Genomic DNA, 23,016 nt, shown 5'->3' on the forward strand with positions numbered 1-23,016 from the left:
TATTAGTGTGGTATTTTAGCTGAAACTTCACACACACACATACACACAAACACATACTCCAGAGACTAATAGTACATATTGTGCAAAAAAAAAAACATAATAGGTCCCCTTAAAGACCAAGAACGGTGAACAAACCATGGCTTCATCCGTAAAACAACGTCCTCGATATCCTGGCGGATTTCATAGGTGGATTCCAGTCGAAACAGGTTGAAGTTTCTCAAAAGGTAGTCGTGCAAGGTCAGGAACTGCAGATTCAGCTTCGGGAGAGCCAAACAACCTTTAGTGCACACACAACAACAAAACAGAGGTTGCACTCATTCTTTATATTCGTTTTCTTACACAAAAACAGTGTCAAATCCAGTGATGCGGCAAAAATATTTTTACATCTGCGGATTAAGACTGGAATGTCTTTAAAGTTCACGCAATAGGTGATATCCCACAACTTGTCTCAATATAGTGTGCATTTTGTGAGTTTTAAACCTACGAATCAATGCACTTGCGTTGAAAAGAGCTGATCAAGTTGTAAATGTGTTTGTTTTTGTGGGTTTACAGGATAATTATACAGGTTAGGGAAGTCTTAACAGGCCCGTTTGGGTTCATTCATTCATTCATATTCATTTGGCTTAGTCCCTTATTCATCAGGGGTTGCCAAAGCAGAATGAACCAACAACTATTACAGCATATGTTTTATGCAGTGGATGCTCTTACAGCCACAACCCAGTACTGGGAAACACCCATACACTGGTTGATTAGCTTTTTTAACCCAATTCCCCTATAGCGCATGTGTTTGGACTGTGGGGAAACCGGAGGAAACCCACGCGAACACAGGGAGAACATGCAAACTCCACACAGAAACCCCGACTGACCCAGCTAGGACTCGAACCACCAACCTTCTTGCTGCGAGGCCACAGTGCTAACCACTGAGCTACCATCATCAGTATTATCTCTTTAAATAGAACAATGGCACAGTAGACGTAACAATAAACCACATTTAAAGTCAGTAAAATGGCTGAAAACATCTTGAATAAAGTCTTGTTATGCACACTGTTATTTCATGTGGCCTCGGAGCTGGTCTAAAGTCTCATTTGTTCTTTTTGCTCACAAATTTCTTTCCAATACACTAAGGCCCATTCCCAATTCTACCCCTTAGCTCTTCCCTTTACCTCTACCCCTCGTTTTGCGCGTTCCCGTGAACGGGTAGGGCTGTCCCAATTCTCTTTAGCTTGAAGGGCTAAAGGTAAGGGGGTAAATACCCCTCGAAAATGAGATTTTTCAGGATCACACTTGAAACCAAGGGGTAAGAAAATTTCCCAGAATACACCAGCCACAACGGCAGAATAGCTGTTATGAGTATGAGCTGTTTACAGTGTCTGCTATAATGTTAATGTTGTTTTCGTGTGTTTACATTGATGAATATGGCCACTGTGTAAATGCACAGTACAGTTATGATCTTATTGCCACATTATAAATAATATATGCCTTTAGTGATTCCCTGAAGATAAATACCAAATAATAACTCAACTGGAATAACTACAGCAGTCGCCATCGTCAATCTCAAATGAAGCAAGAGATCGCGATGACATAAGATGACGTGTGTAGGCAGGGGCGCCCGCAGGATTTTATTCCAAGGTACGCACAAATCCAGCCCCGCCCCGCCCCCTTCCGCCAGTCATGTCAAGAAACACTGACGCTTGCTGTCAAAGGCTGCATTATTCAAGGGCATTCGTTATGACATAACTTCTTTCCTTTTTAATTTTAATATTTCGCTGAAATCTAAATGTAATAAAAGCACATCAGCATCAAGGAAAAGTCAGACGCTCAAGACGTAATCTTTAAAATTATGACATATTAAAAAATGTGCAAATATATGACAGAAAATTGTGATGAAATACAATTAGTAAAGCATTAACTAAATCCTTACTTTCCACTGACCGACAATCACCCACCCGCATAGTTGAGTAGTGGACGGGCTCAAACAAAAATAAAATTTGTAGCCTATATTTTTCTGAGAAAAAATTTATTTTTTAAACTAATTTCGTATATTGTTTGTCTCTTTGTTCAAATATTTTTCTTGGTCAGTTATCTTCTAGATAAAATAGAAGAACCAATAACATTTGAAGTGAAGTGCTTCAAAACCCGCAATATAACAATGCCGAACCACGAACAGAACTGTCAAATAAAATAATAATCTAGGCTAAATTAAATTAAAGTGAAATGTTCAGTTTCAGAGTAGCTTAAATTAAACTGTTTTTCCATGTTCTGCCGGTCAATTACAATTAAATTTAGTCAAATAATGTGAACGAGCAGGAAAGATGTTTATAAATTCGCATATTCGCAACAGCACTGAACATTTACCTCGGTGGAACAAGCTCGGTTGGAATTGTAAGTAACTTCAGAAACTTGTGAGAACTAAGATGTATGCTTATTAATGCTAGTCTATCAGATAAAACAGGTTACGATTATCATGCCATCGATTCGGTTCAATTCGATATTTCGGTGCATCACGGTGCATTGACGGTGCTTTCCATACACAGTTTTATATTTTCTTCACAGCAGCATTTCTTGTATTAAAATGTATGAATATATTTATATTTATATACTATTTGTAATACAATTTTGTCGTTTAATACAAACAGTCAGATATAAACTGTAACTTCAAACAAAACGAGCATTAAGCAAATAATATAAACAAATATAAACATCCAGCTCAATTTCTGATCCTTGTCTAGTTCTCTTACACCCCTTTGATTGGTCACACCCTCAACAAAAACGGTTGCGATTGGCTCTTGCGCGCTGCGCTCTTCAGATAAGTGACACTGATAAGCGTCAGGCGGCAGCGGCGATCTCACAGCTGATGTATGATAGACACGGTGGAGAAAACTCTGCAGACACGCGCTCGTTTCTGTATCCAAACGTAATGCTGTAAAACAGCCGAGAGGAGAAGAAAAGCCACGCCAGCAGGTCAAATGGGCCACTGTGTGTGTGTGTGTGTGTGAGAAAGAGAGACAGAGCGAAAGCGAGAGAGAGAGAGAAAGAGAGAAATGGAGTAGGCTACTTTCATTCTCTCGACCTCAGTGAAATAGGGGCTATTGTTGTATATTAGGGGTGTCACGATTTCGATTTTTAAACGAAATCGATCGAAATTTATGCTCAATTTCGATTATCGAATCAAAAAATAGAATCGTCGATGCTGCCACGCCCCCATGTCACGTCAGCTTGGCTTGCCAAGCGGGAAAAAAACAGGCTTGTTGAAGTGCTTGTTAAACTGCAGACGCAAGAGAGCCGTCAACAGAACTTAAACCCTCTCCTCTTTCAATGAAGTCGCCGGTGTGGAAGCATTTTGGATTTCCAGTGAGTTATGTTGACAACCTTCGTGTTGTCAACAAAAAAAAACACAGTTTTGCAAGCTCTGCTATGTACGTATAACGTACGGTTCGTCCGATAGACAACACCGGCATCGCGATCCTCCGCCCGCCCCCATTGCAAATCCGCTCGCGAAAAGTACACACTCAGGCCCTGTTTACACTGTCTTTGTTTTTAAATGGCATTTTATAACGACAATGATTTGACATCCACAGTGACGTGTGGCATTTCTGAGCAGCCCTCCTTCCTCTCTAACTTACCTCTGAAAATGCACATCACGTGACCACACAGACACACTCACAGCCATGCGCTCGAGACAGCAGGTCCAGGCAGTCAGAGGACTGCTTCAATCTTTCACTCACTTGTACTTTGTCATTTTAGCGAACACCTCAGATACTGTTGGCTGGTTCCTGTTGGTTGTGCGTCTTTTTTACCGACGCCATTATAACGACACAGATCACTGCCTATTCACGAGTCCCGCAGAAAAAGTGATTGACAGGTGGTAATAATGTGTGTATCTTGCTTTTATTCATTTACTGTATGATTTGTTTATGGGTCAACAAAGACCACGCAGGTCAGGTAGTTTAAACGGTAGGCTACAAATAATTAATTCATCATTAATAAATTAATTGTTCATAATCGAAAATCGAATCGAATCATGCTTTCAGAATCGAAAATGTAATCGAATCGAGGATTTAGAGGATCGTGACTCCCTTATTGTATATGTCAGTGAAAGACTGATCCAGCAAACACACACAGTGAAATTGTGCACAGTTTATGAGTTTTAAGTAGTTAAAGCGCTGTAAACACTCACGATCGCCTCCCTCGTGACAGAGCGCATATGAGGTAAATGACGTCAGTAATAACCGGTTATGATTATTACTGAACCGATACCGAATTGTCCGCGTCTGCATCGCGATGCACCGAAGAAACGATTAATTTTGACACCCCTAGTTTACTTATTTTAACCTTGTTTTAAAACAATACCTATATCTGAATGGTGATTTTTAGGTGCGGAAAATCCACCAGTAAAACTAAAGCCAATAGATTTCTTTACCCATCTCCCACCATGCAAGTACATACACACTTTAAAACACACACCTTTATTTGTTGTCATTCGTTCTTGCTTTGTCAATATATCGTAGTGTATATTGTTTAATAATCAATTTAAATTATATAATAAAAAAAATTAAAAAGCGGCATTAATTCGCACCCTCTCATGGTAGGTACGCACTGTGTGTAGGTGTTGTAGTGCTGTCGCATTTATTAGAGTAAATTTCCCCCTTCACTCTTGGTTTTAAGGGTCATGGGGAAGGGGTAGGGGTAGAAAAATAGAATTGGGATTGGGCCAAAATCCATTAATTCAAAGATATTACGGTATAGTGGTGCATGTGCATACTGACCTTCTCCTGAGTAGTACTCGGTGGGAACGATGTTCTCATCCCAGATGATCTTTTCGGTGGGATACAGAGGCATCTGGTTGAGCTGCTCGATCTGTGAGATTCGTCTCTCGTGATGGGACACCTGAACAGAAGAGAGGACGCTTTGATGAGGCTTCACTCCTCTATTAAAGCACCAAATCATGTGCCTGCTGGACAAATCCTGCTGGGTGAACCTGTGCTATTATCAAACCCAGCAGATGGCCAAATGTAGGCTACATACATCACAGAGCAAGAGCTTAATGACATCCCAACACCAGTTTAGAGATGCATACAGTTCAATCCAGACTAGATCTTCTAAATCAGCTAAAAATAAATAATAATAAATGATCTGCACATAATCTGATCGAACTTTTGAATACTACAGTATGTTCGAGCTACGTTTTGTCTGACTTTACCATGTGTGTGTAACAAACAAACAAAACTTCAATGTTCTTTTGAAACTGAATCTATTTGAATATATATGAATATGGCACCAGCATCCAATAAAATGTATTAACTATACAACCGGTTTGTTTTTTTATTTTAATAATTCTTTTTCGATTTTGCCATACCATTGTATAAGCTTTAAAATTGCCATATCTCCCTTGCAGCAAAGAAAGTAATCTGTGCATTGTACGTATTAGAGGTCTGCATTCCTGAAAATGAGAGAGAGCGAGCCGTGGTGCTGTGTGTTGTTATAAGCTGTCAGGACTCTTTAGCATCCACCTGGGTGTTTTTTGGGAGGCATATTTAGTCGCTATACATTTTACATTCCTCGGCCTAATGTGTACCAATATGGCAAATATACTGAGTGGATATGTTTGCAAATCTGACTTTGAAAGGGTCAGTGCCTGACCAGCCACAAACCTCACCGCATGTCACAGCTTAAGGCAGCACTTATGTCTTATCACAAGGGTCAAACAAACCTGACACTTAGCCTGCAATCCTTGCACAACCTACAGTTTTATCTGTTACCTTTCTCTTTTGGTAGTACCCAATTTAATCATGAGATTTTGTAACTGACAGATCACCATCTCCATGCCAGATGAATAAGATCCAGTCCCAGATGCCAGATCTTGTGAGAAAATGTCAGTTTCGTCAGGTACCTGGACAACAAGTCAGCACAGTTTCCAATACCCAAACCTGTTAACCAGTATTCAACTGAATTAACAGTCTCGTATCAATATAGGAGTTGACTAAGAAAGCCAGAGAGGCGCAGAAGCAGAAGCAGAAGACAAAGTAATGATGATAAAGAAAGTGCAGAGTTTATTGAATAATCTTAATTGTGTATGATTTAATACGTTAAAGTGTTATTATACCACAATGACAGCAATGGAAAATTACTTCTTTACAACATTGTCCAGAGACAATGCAGTCCAGGAAATGTGTCACTTGAATCCACAGACATAAGATTATCACAACATCGAAGAATGAAAATAATACTAAAGCAATAATTATGCTAAAATAGTAATAATAAAATATAAAGGCATAATAAAACGACAGCTAATAATCAATAAAATGATGTAATGATGATTATATAAATGACTAATGATCATATGATTAAATAAAATAATTAAATGAAGAATAAATCAATATTAACAAATGGAAATAAAACACAACACACTCTCTTAAAACAACACACACATAAGTTTGCTAAAAGGATTCTCAGACACTTAGTTAGAGTCTTCATTAACCAGATCTAAATTTAGTGGGAAAAAACCTGGCGGGAGCAAGACTAAGAACTCCCTTGCAGACCTCATGTTCGTACTATACTTTTATATGTTGTAATTGTGTTGTAATTGCCCGTTGTTGCAATAAAAAGCACTGTTTTTTATGGATTAAAAGACTTGCCACAGCCATATTACTCTGCAGCCTAAGACTGGTTACTCACTGAAGCTAAGCAGGGCTGAGCCTGGTCAGTACCTGGATGGGAGACCACTAGGGAACACTAGGTTGCTGTTGGAAGTGGTGTTAGTGAGGCCAGCAGGGGGCCACAGTAATGCCACAGTAAAAGTGAAGGGGACACTACACTTTCAGTGGGCGCCGTCTTTCGGATGAGACGTTAAACTGAGGTCCTGACTCTCTGTGGTCATTAAAAATCCCATGGCACTTCTTGTAAAGAGTAGGGGTGTAGCGGTCCTGGCCAAAGTCTCTCTATTACGATCATGGCCTCCCAATCATCCCCTTCCACTGAATTGGCTCTATCACTGTCTCTCCACTCCACCAATAGCTGGTGTGTGGTGAGCGCACTGGCGTCGTTGTCCTGTGGCAGCCGTCGCATCATCCAAGTGGATGCTGCACTCTGGTGGTGGTGTGGAGAGACCCCCCCCTCCCCTCAATATGTTACCATATTATTGAACTGAGGCGTAGATGTTTGCTGAAGGCAAAATTTGATTTAAGCAGATTTGCGTCAGCGTTCTATAAGTTAAATAAAGTTTTATGAGAACTCTTTATACTTGCAGATCTTAAACATGCATTTATTACACACTAAAGGAAAACATTAAACATAAAAATGATCGCCTATTTAACACAGCCTTCTCATTTATCATAAATCAGTGGAAATCCAACAATCTCAAAGCCTGTCTTTATTAAAAATCTAAAGTAGCATGCAGAAAACTGCAGAGAACTGGATTTGCTCAAAGTTTTGCTTTTGAATTTGTCTTGTGCTTCCAATCATTATAATCCATTGCATTGGGGTTGGTTCAAAGCTCAAACTAGCATACTCTGCGGAGCAAACACTCGACTATTTGAATAAGAAAAGGAGTCTGCGGCTCACACGGGACGCAGCTTTTGAGAAATCAAGTGAATGAATGGGCAGCTTATCCTGTCTGAAGCTTAATTAAGTGTTTTATCTGGTTGGGGACCCGCTCTGGCCGAGACGCATGCGTTTGAGCTGCTGGAACGACCCCTGACACTGGGGCAGTCACCACATTACAGAGGAAACGCTGCACTTCTTGATGAGATTTGGATAGAGTTAATTAAAAGACACCGGAGCAGGACCACCGATGGGCCTGGACACATCTAAAACGGCTGAAAACACAGTGTATGAGTGGGGGAAAAAAGTGCCCACAGCCTCAAACACTAATAACTCGCAAACGGAGGACACCGTAAGAAGAACCTAATCTATAATCAGAGTTATAATTAACAGCTCCAGCCATTTAATGCAAAACCTTTTCAGCGTGTTTGTCCCACGACACAAACCATAGCGAGGTCAACCGAAATAAACTATTTGAGAATAGCATTACTAATAGTAATGATGATAAATAATTATAATAATAAAAAAATGATAATCAATCAAAAAAAAAAATCAACATTATAAAAAGAATAATAAATTATCAATCAATTATAAGTCAATGTTATATAAAAATAATAGTAATATTATATCATAATAATAATAATTATAAAAGAATTAATAATGAAAATCAAAACAACGTGATATAATAATAATAATAATAAACTAGAACCTAAAGTTCGTTGACGAACTTTGATGTTGGCTTGAGAAAGCCAACGTGACTGCGCCGAGGACTCAAAGGCAGTTGGCAGGAAGCACAGCGGTTGAGAAGTGGTTGCTAGGCGGTTGCTAAGATGTTGCTAAGGCATTCCTAGGTAGTTGCTAGGGTGTTCTGAGTGGTTTCTAGGCTGTTGCTAGGGTCCACTGGACTGTTAATCGGAAGGCCTCATTTACATTTTTTATCAAATCGAGAGAGAGAGAGAGAGAGAGAGAGAGAGAGAGAGAGAGAGAGAGAGAGAGAACTGATTTGTTCAGGTTGTTTAATGCAGATCACTATAGTATAGTTAGTATTTATAGTATATATTATAATCTGAACAAAATTACATTATAATAAATATCATATAAAGAAAAATATTAAATTAAAATACTAATGAAACAATAGCACATGCATTTAGTTAATTTGTCTTTTATTTAATCAGTCTTATCAGTTTTGCAGTTAATAAAGAGTACAGTCAATTTACAGTAATTTGCAGCGTTATATATATAGTTATAGTTATATAGTTATATACAGTTTACAGGAAGAAAATTGCATTAAATACAATATTAGGCCATCTTCATCACGTGGTTAATTCTGACCAATGACGTTGTTCCACCCCACTGGCCACTAACACAATGTTATAATCGTAATATTTAATTGTCATCACCTGGGTGATTTTATTTTTTTTGGTACAGCATAGGCCAAAAGCTTGGCTTTCATTGTCATTATCACAAGTGAGGAGAAGGCTTTTTTGCGGTACAGAATATTCTGTTTTGAAAGAAATATCTGAAGTAAACTTATGTTTTTGCCAACATAAAAGGGGGATAAAAAATAATCCTTATAACCCTAACCATAAATGTGTGTGTGTGTATGTGTATATATATATATATATATATATATATATATATATATATATATATATATATATATATATATATATATATATATATATACATATATATATACATATATATATATATACATATATATATATATATATATATATATATATATATATATATATATATATATATATATATATATATATATATACACTGTTGAAGTCAGAATTATTAACCCCCAGTTGATTTTTTTTTCCCTTTTTTAAATATTTCCCAAATGGTGTTTAACAGAGCAAGGACATTTTCACTGTATGTCTGATAATATTTTTCTTCTTGAGAAAGTCTTATTTGTTTTATTTCGGCTAGAATAAAAGCAGTTATTAATTATTTAAAAACCATTTTTGGGACACAATTATTATCCCATTTAAGATATTTTTTTTTTTTTGATAATCTACAGAACAAACCATCGTTATAAAATAACTTGCCTAATTACCCTAACCTGCCTAGTTACCCTTATTAACCTAGTTAAGCCTTTAAATGTGACTTTAAGCTGTATAGAAGTGTCTTGAAAAATATCAAGTCAAACATTATTTAATGTCATCATGGCAAAGATAAAATAAATCAGTTATTAGAAATAGGTTTTTAAAACTATTATGCTTAGAAATGTGCTGAAACAATCTTCCCTCCATTAAACAGAAATTGGGGAAAAAATAAACAGGGGAGCTAATAATTCTGACATCAACTGTATGAATATATATATATATATACAGGGCTCGAAATTAACTTTTTTACTTGGTAGCACCGGTGCTCCCAACTTCAAATATTCAGGGGCACCAAAATAAATTTAGGAGCACCAGAAAAAATTTAGGAGCACCCACCAAAAATGAATGAGCACCGCTGCAAATAGCTTTTTAAGGGATTTATTGTATTTTAAAACAACATCAATAGGACTGACAAAAACCAGAAACAACTATCTAACTAATGCTGCGAAGACATTGATATTTGTGTGCAATAATTCTAAAATGAATGTCTAATAATTAGGCCATAGAATATTAGTGATGATGAAAATGACAATAATAGTAACAATGAATTCCATTTCTCATTATGATACTGCCTTGAATGTGCATGAATGTAGGTTATCTGCTATAAAATGTCTGTTACTTTATATAAAATAATTGTATAGTTTGCATCAAACAAAAATGAAGCATTGCAGTAAGAAATATTGATTTTGTACTGCTGTTTTTATATGCATGTCAATTTAATAAATAATATTTCTGCTACAAAACAAACAAAAGATTATAATAAATAATTCAATTCAATGATGAAAGCTGCAAAGCAGTCATCAGTAAATAAATAAAAAAATAATATACACCTCAAAAAAGAATAGACAAAACAAAGAAAGTAAAGTCTCACTTCTATCACTCTTTAAAAGTTTTGGTTTCAGTTTGTGTCAATTTAAAGGTTCAGTCTGAGATGATCTTCATTTTTCTGTGTTTGTGGAAAAGCTGGCGAGTCAGCCGACCCAATTTATGAGCAGGCAGAGCAGGATTCTTGCACTAACCATCGGCGCAATACTGGTCTTTGTTATGAGCCGCAGTTTCAGTGATCTCAGCTGGTGGATCATTATTCACCACGTGACGTGTCACGATCTCTCTCATCTACACCTCAACTTTAGATGGGGTTTGCAAACCTGTGTGCTTTAAGTTTTTACTCTTCAGCCGTTTGCATTTCCCGTGGTCATAAAAGCTCCTTCCCTGTCATCTGACAGCGGAATACCTTGAGTGATTGACAGCTAATATGAACCAATATAGCGGCAGGGAAGAGCGATTCAGCACGTTTTTACAAAAAATCAAAACAGGTCGCACTACAACCATTATCAGCAGTTGCACTAATGCGCCCAAATATGTTATGAGGTCGCATAGATTAATTTTCAGGCGCATATGCGACCAAAATGGTCGCAATTTCAGCTTCAAATGTTGTAACAAGCACGTCTGAAATGAGCCCGAATTTCTGTAGATTCCAAACAGTCAGTCCGGATATCCCCGCCTCTTAAAGGGCCAGTACTAAATTACAAAGGGCTCAAAAATAGTCTTCTGGCGCCATCTCGTGGACACTCTGACACGCTTTGAGTCTGAATTTTACAAATTTAATATAAAAAAATATTTATAGGAAAACTGTTATTTATAATTACACCAAATAAATATGATAATTATCTGTAATTTCAAACACATCTTTTGGCCAAATTTGAGGATTGTATACTTTTTTATATGCCCCAAATACTCGATACAATTTTTTAATTAAAAAATTTTTAATTCAAAAACTACAAATCTTATCAGGATGAGGACATACAGCAACCATCTCATGAGCAGTAGGCAGCTTTTGACCAAATTTGGGGCTTGTAGCATCTAAGCCCTGGGAGGAGAAGCGATTGCTTTTTTTTGGTCAGAAGCCGGAATAATAATAATAATAAGAATAAGTTTAAGTAGCATTACAGTATGTTGGCTTTCTCAAGCCAACATAATGATCAATTAATAATAAATCAATAACATACTAATAATAGTAATACAATTTAAAGAATATTTTATTAAATCAATCCATTAAATCAATGTTAACAATATTGATAATAATGAAAATTATTCATAATTCAATCCATCATACATCAGTAACATAATAATATATTATTAATAATAATAATACTAATAATAAATAATCAATCAATCAAATCAGTGTCATATAATAATAGTAATGAAGTTACATAATAAAATTTATAATTATAATATTATATTAATAATAATAATAATAATAATAATACAATTTTAATAACAAAATACATTATAAATAATTTTATCAAATCAATGTTATATAATAATAATATTAATAAATTATGTATCATCAATCATAATCAATGTTATATAATATAGTAATAATAATGAAATTTAAATTATATTTTTAATAAATCAATCCATCAAATCAACGTTATTTAATTATGATAATAATAAATTATCAATCAATCAATCAATCATACGCCAATGTTATATAATAACAGTAATAATGTTATATATTAATAATAATAATAATATTAAAATATCAATAAAAATATATTATAAATCCATCAATCAAATCAACGTTATATAATAATAATAATAAAATAATATTTTTAATAATAATAATAATAATGAATAAATTAATCATAAATCAATGTTACACAATAATTTATTAATAATTGCTTTATGTTACAAAATTAATAATAATTAAATTAAAATAATATTTTAATAAATCAATCCATCAAATCAACTTTATTTAATGATAATAATAGTAACAGCAAATTAGCAATCAATCAATCATAAATTGATGCTAAGGTAATCTTAACAACAACAATATTGATAATAAAAATATTAACAATAATATTAATAATGATCACTAATTCTAGTATAAATAGATGGTATATAATAATAAAAATAATAATGATGATAATAATAATAAAAACAATGTTCATGATAAAAAATAAAAATCATGATAATAATAAATTATAAGCCAATCAATCATAAATAGATGGTATATAATAATAAAATAATACAAAATTCAAACAATCATAAATATACTATATAATAATAATAATAATAATAACCAATTTTCTATGTTTATAACCAATTCAATTCAACCACAAACCAATAATATTGGTGATTTATGATTAGTAAATAGAAATAAGCAAAATAAGAAAAATAAAACTAGCAACATGTTATCATTTTACTAAAATGACAATATTCACATCTTAATATCTTCCTTTTCAAATAATAAACCATGATTTTTTTTTATTTTGAAGTTGAGACTACATGAACTGCACCTGTACTCTACACGGTACTTCAAATAACTCTTTAAAACGAATCCTGTGCAAACTGAGTTACACTAAGTCGGTCATAATGTGTATCATTTTAATGCTAAATCTAAAATAAATAAATGAAAAGTGAACACTAACTTTCATAGTATAGGATGTGATTAATAATTGCCCAGCACTACTATTTTGATCTACTTCTAATGCATGACTTGTATTTTTTCAGTGAGCTTGTAGCAGAGTGTTCTGATGCTTTAGTAATGCAACCAAAATGAAGCATTTAGCAGGCCAATTGAAATTCTTGCTGAAAAAGTATTGTACAGACCAGCAGCTCCAGCAGGAATTCTTTATGGTAGGTGGTTTCCTCTCCATCAGGAAGCTCAGGCAGGAGACACAGGTATGCTGACACTCGGTGGAGGGTACTGGGACTACAGGCAGAGACACCACAAGCACTTTATTAACCCCGGAGAACGGCTTACATTTATATGCAATGTTAACAAATGAGATGAGTTGTTTATTTGTTGCTAAATGAGTGTTGTGCTAATTAAATTGATGCGCAAATCTGAAACATTGAACAAAAGATTTGCAAATAATGTACCAAATCCATCCGATGAGTCAAAGAGAACAAAACGTAACTTTCTGATAAACTAACTATTAGACGCTAAAAAATGCAGTCTTCACAGTAGGTGAAGCCATTAGGGGTCTTTTTTAGTTTTAAAATATACGAGTTGTGCCTCAGAAGACAAAGACGAAACGCAATGAAGGCAATGCGGTGACTTTCGGAGATGAGACACACTCTTTGGGAGCACACACAGATGATCAAGACAGTTCTGGAGGTTATAGAGTAGGGGTGTCAAAATTAATTGTTTCTTTGGTGCACCGCGATGCAGACACGGACAATTCGGTATCGGTTCAGTAATAATCATAACCGGTTATTGTGTACTGACGTCATTTATCTCCTATGCGCTCTGTCGCGAGGGAGGTGAGCGCGAGTATTTACAACACTCAGCCAACTCAGGGCCGGTCCGTGGCATAGGGCACCATGGGCAAATGCTAAGGGCGCTGTATATCCAGTGGAGCGCCAGAAATGAGCGCGGTTCAGTTGGTTTTGTTTCCGATATTCCTGACACACATTCAGTTACAGACGGCAATAACTCAAAAAACGCTTACCCTAAAAAGATCTAAAGTGTGTTTCCAACAAAAAGACAAAGCTGGTTATGTTTCACAGCTGTCTTTCTTTTTTTTCGCTCCACACTACGAGCACTGCTCCGTTTAAGCCCTCGCAATATGTGTTTAGCCGGGAGAGCTCGCGCTGAGAGGAGCTCTCAGCAAGAGACCGTCGGAAAAGTGCTTATTTTTTTCGTTTTTTCGTTCCGCTCTTCGCGAGCTCTCCCTGTTGCGAGGGCTTAAGTGTGTGTGCATGTGTGTGCGTTTGTTTCTTTGGTGCTGTTTATGTTTGTGTTTGAATGAGAGACAGTGTGGTACTGTGTGTCTGTGTGTTTATACAGAAAGCTTGTTATAGCCTCTCCTCTAAAATATAACATTGTATATGGAAAGCATCGTCAATGCACCGTGATGCACCGAAATATCGAATTAAACCGAATCGAAGGCATGATAATCGTAACCGAACCGAACCGTGACACCAGTATAGGTTCACACCTCTATTATAGAATATAATAATACTGAAGAAATGAGCAAATCAACATTTCAGATGTTTTACAATGTGCTTGGAACACTGGTTTGTCCATTAACGTGTCCCATCGTGCACCTTATTATCATCACATGACCTCTTACAACTAAATCAAATCACTTTTTTAATGTTTAAAATATATTTAAAATATAGCTTAAAGGGGCTAATAATTTTGTCCCTGAAATGGTGTTTAAAAAAATAAAAAAAACTGCATTTATTCTAGCCGAAATAAAATTAATAAGACTTTTTCCAGAAGGAAAAATATTATCAGACATACTGTGGAAATTTCCTTGCTCTGTTAAACATCATTTGGGAAATATTTAAAAAAGAAAAAACAATACAGAGGCGGGCGAATAATTCTGACTTCCACTGTACTACTGATATGACAAAAAATTCAATACATATATATTTACACGCATTTATACAAGTAAATAAATAGAGTGAATGATGAGTTGCAGAAAAAGCAGCGGATTTCATTCCTGAAGGTCACCGTGTCTCTATAAAGAGGTGCTGCTTCATCACACTGAAGTGCTCACAGTGAGAAACACAGGTTCCTGGCGTCTCTTACCTGAGATGACCGAAGTGTTTGTTGAGGGACTCTCGCGTGTCCACAGCCGCCACATTAGACAGGGCGAAATCATTGAGCTCAGGGAAATGAGCAAACGCTGCTCTCTGAAAAACAAACCAATGGCAGGCCTTCAGTTTTCAGAAGAGAGAGATTTCAGAATAAATCCAACGAACCAAACAGATACTCAGAGACTGACACACTGCCAAAGCTCATATAACACTTTATCTGGCATCGCGTCCGCCTGGTTGACCTTTTGTGCATAGGCTATTATTAATAAAACCAAAACAAATCATTTAAATTTAGTGGCTGTTTACATTTTGTGTCCAAAACCATGAGCAAAATGTTAGTCGCACTGTTTCCTTCATCAATACATACAAATCATGAACAGGGTTTTCATGAGCTAATGTTTCATGCAATGTCTACACCTGTATTCACCTGCAGAGAGGTGATTCTGTCATAGTGCAGCGTGGTCATCTCTTTCTGTGTCAGAGCATTTCCAGTCTGATCACTGATCTCAAAGCCGGTGTAGAACTTCAGCATGTCCAGCAGCTAACACAGCAAACACAAATGATCACATTAAAGCATAATAAACCTTTGAAAAATGGCAACAATTTATTGTATTCTTTAATCATTTAAAAACCTTAGATGTGGATTGAGTGAAGGTACATGTGTATGTATGTATATGGTTTGTTATTGTAATTTTTTTTCTGTATTTGTATTTTATTTTATTTATTATTATTTTGTTTATTTTATTTATTTATTTATTTATTCAATTGTAGATGTTTATTGTTTATTTGGGGATTGTTTTGTGGATGGTTATAAAATGTAAAATGCTATTTGCAAGAATATAAATTCTATGACAAAAAAAAAAGCATAATAAACTATATATTAAAGGACAACCTTAAAGCGACACTCTCATTTTACAAGTGTCAGAGAGTTAAACGGTTGACTTAATCCATTCAGCCGATTTCTAGTTTTGCCATGGTCACTTTTAGCTCAGCTTAGCATAATGAATTGAATTTGACCATTAGTACTGCAGTACATATTGTGATTATTAAATATATACAAGTAATTGCAATGCAACATGTAACAGAATCATTTTATTCAACAGTACAGTTAAATATTTAAGGCAATATTGATTACTTCATGTTTTTAAACAGGGAAATCAAACTTATATTTAATACATTGCTGGACTTCACTCCGAAACATACATGATGTGGTGTTTATTAAATGTGTGATTTGAGGACTAAAATCAAGGTTTTTGTTTTCCTGGAGTGGTTCAGTGCTGTACCTGGCAGAACAGGTGACCCTCTTTCTCTCTGCCGGTGAGGTGAGACAGCTGGCATTTGACCATCAGATGAGCATCGTCCAGCACAGTGTTGAACCAACGGCGGGTCGGGAGCAGAGCCTTTGCAAAGATGGACATGGTTAATTACATAACAATTGCACAAAAGCACACACATCAGTCTCGAACGAGTGCTCAGAAGAAGAGCTTAAAGAGAAAAAAAAGCTAAAGCAAAAAGCAACACTAATGTTGCAAAAAATATCAAAATTGATTAAAAAGCTTCACGCAGCAGTTGATGTTGAGCACACCGGCTCATTCACTTTATATTTCACAGTATGGTGGAAAATGTCAAGCCTGTTAGTCAACTCAGTCCCCAACAACCCTGTTACTCTGTTTTCATCAACCCTACTACCGACAACACTATTACTGTTACCAACAACCCTTTTATCAACAACTGTTACTGTCAACTCTGTTATCAATAAACCTGTTACTGTTAACTGTTACTGTTACCATCAACCGTTGCTGTTATTGAAAACCGTTATCGACAACCCTGTTACTGTCACAATCAACCCTGTTACTGTTACCATCAACCCTGTTACTGTTACCATGAACTCTGTTACTGTTACCATAAACCCTGTTACTGTTACCATCAACTCTGTTACTGTTATTGAAAACCGTTATCGACAACCGTTACTGTTACCATCAACTCTGTTACTGTTACCATCAACCCTGTTACTGTTACCATCAACCCTGTTACTGTTATTGAAAAATGTAATCGGCAACCCTGTTACTGTCACAATCAACCCTGTTACTGTCACAATCAACCCTGTTACTGTTACCATCAACCCTGTTACTGTTACCATCAACCCTGTTACTGTTACCATAAACCCTGTTACTGTTATTGAAAACCGTTATCGACAACCCTGTTACTGTCACAATCAACCCTGTTACTGTTACCATCAACCCTGTTACTGTTACCATGAACTCTGTTACTGTTACCATAAACCCTGTTACTGTTACCATCAACTCTGTTACTGTTATTGAAAACCTTTATCGACAACCGTTACTGTTACCATCAACTCTGTTACTGTTACCATCAACCCTGTTACTGTTACCATCAACCCTGTTACTGTTATTGAAAAATGTAATCGGCAACCCTGTTACTGTCACAATCAACCCTGTTACTGTTACAGAGAACCCTGTTACGCTGCTACGGACAACCATTACTGTTAGCGTCAACCCTGTTACTGTTTCCACAACCTTGTTATTGTAACTGACAACCCTGTTCCTGTTACCATCAACCCTGTTACTCTGTTACAATCAACACTGTTAGCCTCAACCCTGTTACTCTGTTCCTGATAACCCTGTTACACTAATACAAAAAAACTTGTTACTCTGATAATGACAACCCTGTTACTCTGTTACTGACAACCCTCTTAAAGTTACAGTCAACCCTGTTAATGTTACCATTAACTCTGTTATTCTGTTATCGACAACCCAGTTACCAACAACCCTGTTACTGTTTCCAAAACCCTGTTTTTTTTACTGACAACACTGTTCCTGTTACCAACAACCCTGTTACTGTTACTGCCAACCCTGTTACGACAACCCTTTTACTGTTACAGTCAACCATGTTACTGACAACCCTGTTACTCTGTTCCTGACAAACCCTGTTACTATGATAAAAAAACCTTGCTATAATGATAATTACAACCCTGTTACTCTGTTACCGACAATCCTGTTACTCTGTGACCGACAATCCTATTACAGACAACCCTGTTACAGTCAGCTGTTACTGTCAACCATGTTACTGCTACTGACAACCATGTTACTGTCACCATCAACCCTGTTATTCTGTTATCTACAACCGTTACGCTTACAGCCCAACCTGTTACCGACAACCTGTTAATAGTAAGAATACTGTTACTATTAACCATGTTACTGACAACCGTTACTAACAATCTTGAAACTAATATATCGACAACATTTCTACGGTCACCATCAACCCTGTTATTTTGTTGTCGACAACCGTTACTGTAACCGCCAAGCCTGTTACTGTTACAATCAACCGTGTTACTGACAACCCTGTTACTCTGACATCGACAACACTGTTACTGTTACAGACAATCCTGCTACCTACTCTGTTATCGACAACCGTTACTGTTGCAGCCCAACCTGTTACCGACAACCCTGTTACTGTTACTATTAACCATGTTACTGACAACCCTGTTACTGACAATCTTGTTACTAATATATCGACAACCCTTCTACTGTCACAATCACCTTGTTATTTTGTTATCGACAACCGTTACTGTAACTGCCAAACCTGTTACTGTTACAATCAACACTGCTACTGACAGCCCTGTTACTCTGATATCGACAACCCTGTTACTGTTGCCGACAATCCTGTTACCGACAACCCTGTTACTGTTACTGCCAACCCTGTTATGACAACCCTCTTACTGTTACTGTCAACCCTGTCACTGTTACTGCCAACCCTGTTATGACAACCCTCTTACTGTTACTGTCAACCCTGTTACTGTTACTGCCAACCCTGTTATGACAACCCTCTTACTGTTACTGTCAACCATGTTACTGTTACTGACAACCCGGTTACTGACAATCTTGTTACTAATATATCGACAACCCTTCTACTGTCACCATCAACCCTGTTATTTTGTTATTGACAACCGTTACTGTAACCGCCAAATCTGTTACTGTTACAATCAACCGTGTTACTGACAACCCTGTTACTCTGATATCGACAGCCCTGTTACTGTTACCGACAATCCTGTTACTATTACCATCAACCGTGTTACTCTGTTATCGTCAACCCTCTTACTTTTTCCGACAACCCTGTTAGAGTCAACTCTGTAACCATCAACCCTGTTACTGTCAACCATGTTACCCTGTTACACTTATACCAACAACCCTGTTATTGCTAGTCAACCATGTTACTCTGTTATCGACATCCCAGTTACTGTCAACCCTGTTACTGTTACCGACAACCCTGTTTCTGTCAACCATGTAACATGGTACTGTTATTGTCAACCCTGTTACTCTGCTGCTTTTAACCCTGTTACTGTCAACACTGGTATGCTTCAAAATGTAAAAAAAAAAGTAGAAAAACAATTATTACCAGATTAAATTTCCCCCGTCACATAAACATTTAGCATTTTTTTATATTGATAGTGCATTAAACTTACTGTAAACTATACATTTGTTGGCGGAATCTTTTATTAAATACTAGTTGCCATACACCTTATTTTCATTTGCTAATGTTAACTAATTGTGATATCTCGGTTAATTTCTCATTTACTTTTTAAAACATAAAATGCTATGTGGTATTTGGCTTAAGGCTTATAACCTTAAGCACAAAGTGGTGTAAAATGTCAGCTTTGTTATGCTTGCACAATTATTTTAACCACAATTAGTAACAGAATCAAGCATTTTGTATTATTGTACATTAATAACGTACCAATTTTACAGTAAGCTATAAATATGTTGTCTGTCATTCCAAATGAATGGAAAATGCTGGAGATGTACCAGAAATTCACATAAAAAACAGTATTGTTTCAGCTCGTGAAGCAGAGGCAGAACAGCTGGTGCGAAACATACCTCCAGGTCAATCATGAACTCAATGAATCGCTCGCAGTAGTGAATCTTCTCCATGGAGACGCTGCCTAGAGCAACACAAGCCACAAAACACACATTACAGCACTGACAACACGCCTCATTTCACACACACAGGCAGGGCATTCTGGGGCGGATGGAGGATCTGGCTATGAAGAGTGACAGTATTATGATCGTCTCATAAACTGGCCACTTGAGCGTCACGCCGTCCCGGGCCTGAACAGGTGCATGATGGGAAGAGGGCACATGGCCTGTGTTAGCAGAGCAGCGAGAGACGCTGCAGGCGAACAGCAGCTGCTCTGAAGCTGGGTCACGTCACAGGATGAAGGAAACACACAGAGAAGCGCAAATGAAGTCACAGCCTTAGGGGATGACAGGAACACTGAAGCATTATGGGTAACAGAAATCAAGCCCAGTTTTAACATGTAGCATTTTATAAGCACTGACAAACGAGGATTTTTGGGTGCTTTTTTCTAGCAAACGTCTTTCTGTCAGCCTGTGGTTCATGTATCTTTTGGTTGAAATCGGTACTGCTTTAAATGAAGCAGCCCTAGGAATAGCTTTGATTTTGTTAGTAATATTTCAAGACGAAAGCATTCTGGACTGAAGCAACTCGCTTCATAGTGTAGTGACGGAAAAATAAAACACATTCTGCCATTTTCTAAATGTTTTGCTATTCTTTCTTGAATAGATTCTAAGATTAGTTTTTAACAGCAGATGATTCTGTATGGTTTACAAACAGCCACAGTCTGCTTGCATCCAATTCCCTACCAATACCACTTGAATCTAAAATGATCATAAATAAATTAGAACATGTACATGACTGAAGGAGTATATGATCAAACTCTAGGCTAGAGAGCCATCAGAGCGCCATGTGGATATAAACTAGCCTAGAGCGTCATCTGCTGTCATCTGCTGTTAAACACTAGCCTAAAGGATCACATTTGCAGTTAAAAACTAGTCTAGAGCGCCATGTGCTGTTAAAAACTAGCCTAAAGTGCCGTTTGCTGTTAAAATCTAGCCTAGAGCGCCATCTGCTGTTAAAACTAGCCTAGAGTGCCGTTTGCTGTTAAAACTAGCCTAAAGCGCTATCTGCTGGTAAAAACTAGCCTTGAGCATTGTCTGCTGTTAAAAACTAGCATAGAGCGCCATCTGCTGTTAAAAACTAGCATAGAGCGCCATCTGCTTTTAAAAAATAGCCTAAAGCACTGTCTACTGTTAAAAACTAGCATAGAGCGCTATCTGCTGTTAAAAACTAGCCTAAAGCGCTGTCTACTGTTAAAAACTAGCATAGAGCGCTATCTGCTGTTAAAAACTAGCCTAGAGCGCCGCCTGCTGTTAAAAACTAGCCTAGAGTGCAATCTTCTGTTAAAAACTAGCATAGAGCGCCAACTGCTGTTAAAAAACTAGCCTAGAGCACCGTCTGCTGTTAAAAACTAGCATACAGCGCCAACTGCCATTAAAAACTAGCCTAGAGCGCCATCTGCTGTTAAAAACTAGCAGAGCGCCAACTGCTGTTAAAAACTAGCCTAGAGCGCCAACTGCTGTTAAAAACTAGCCTAGAGTGCCAACTGCAGTTAAAAACTAGCCTAAAGCGCCGTCTACTGTTAAAAACTAGCCTAAAGCACTGTCTACTGTTAAAAACTAGCATAGAGCGCCATCTGCAGTTAAAAACTAGCCTAAAGCGCTGTCTACTGTTAAAAACTAGCATAGAGCGCTATCTGCTGTTAAAAACTAGCCTAGAGCGCCGCCTGCTGTTAAAAACTAGCCTAGAGTGCAATCTTCTGTTAAAAACTAGCATAGAGCGCCAACTGCTGTTAAAAAACTAGCCTAGAGCACCGTCTGCTGTTAAAAACTAGCATACAGCGCCAACTGCCATTAAAAACTAGCCTAGAGCGCCATCTGCTGTTAAAAACTAGCAGAGCGCCAACTGCTGTTAAAAACTAGCCTAGAGCGCCAACTGCTGTTAAAAACTAGCCTAGAGCGCCAACTGCTGTTAAAAACTAGCCTAGAGCGCCAACTGCAGTTAAAAACTAGCCTAAAGCGCTGTCTACTGTTAAAAACTAGCATAGAGCGCCATCTGCTGTTAAAAACTAGCCTAGAGCGCCGCCTGCTGTTAAAAACTAGCCTAGAGTGCCGTCTGCTGTTAAAAACTAGCATAGAGCGCCAACTGCTGTTAAAAAACTAGCCTAGAGCGCCGTCTGCTGTTAAAAACTAGCATAGAGCGGCAACTGCAGATAAAAACTAGCCTAGAGCGCCATCTGCTGTTAAAAACTAGCAGAGCGCCAACTGCTGTTAAAAACTAGCCTAGAGCGCTAACTGCTGTTAAAAAATAGCCTAGAGCGCCAACTGCAGTTAAAAACTAGCCTAAAGCGCCGTCTACTGTTTAAAAACTAGCATAGAGCGCCATCTGCTGTTAAAAACTAGCCTAGAGCGCCACCTGCTGTTAAAAACTAGCCTAGAGCGCCAACTGCAGTTAAAAACTAGCCTAAAGCGCTGTCTACTGTTTAAAAACTAGCATAGAGCGCCATCTGCTGTTAAAAACTAGCCTAGAGCGCCACCTGCTGTTAAAAACTAGCCTAGAGCGCCAACTGCAGTTAAAAACTAGCCTAAAGCGCTGTCTACTGTTTAAAAACTAGCATAGAGCGCCAACTGCTGTTAAAAAACTAGCCTAGAGCGCCGTCTGCTGTTAAAAACTAGCATAGAGTGCCAACTGCCGTTAAAAACTAGCCTAGAGCGCCATCTGCTGTTAAAAACTAGCAGAGCGCCAACTGCTGTTAAAAACTAGCCTAGAGCACCGTCTCCTGTTAAAAACAGCATGATACTGAAGGAACGCGTTTACCTGATGCAGAGATGGAATCGAGAACTGCCAGGAACTTTTTTATGAGGGAGGC

The 23,016-nt window shown here is 37.2% G+C and overlaps 1 protein-coding gene across 7 annotated transcripts in view; it reads right to left on the bottom strand.

Moving 5' to 3' along the window:
* Positions 1–23,016, bottom strand: part of aqr (aquarius intron-binding spliceosomal factor) — a 103,098-nt gene that overhangs the window by 67,181 nt on the left and 12,901 nt on the right. For all 7 annotated transcript variants that reach the window (XR_012392663.1, XR_012392664.1, XR_012392665.1 and 4 more), the window contains 8 exon segments: positions 22,965–23,016; positions 20,108–20,172; positions 16,496–16,612; positions 15,640–15,753; positions 15,205–15,308; positions 13,272–13,374; positions 4,767–4,887; positions 136–277 (listed from right to left, as the gene is read on the bottom strand). The exon segment at positions 22,965–23,016 is cut by the window's right edge and continues 25 nt beyond it. Coding sequence is in view for 4 of the 7 variants with exons in the window: in NM_200464.2 (NP_956758.2) it covers positions 136–277; positions 4,767–4,887; positions 13,272–13,374; positions 15,205–15,308; positions 15,640–15,753; positions 16,496–16,612; positions 20,108–20,172; positions 22,965–23,016 (818 nt within the window). In the remaining 3 variants the exon portion in view is untranslated.

This window comes from Danio rerio, chromosome 17 (genome assembly GCF_049306965.1).
Source record: "Danio rerio strain Tuebingen ecotype United States chromosome 17, GRCz12tu, whole genome shotgun sequence".
In the NCBI taxonomy this organism is placed as follows: Eukaryota; Metazoa; Chordata; class Actinopteri; order Cypriniformes; family Danionidae; genus Danio; species Danio rerio.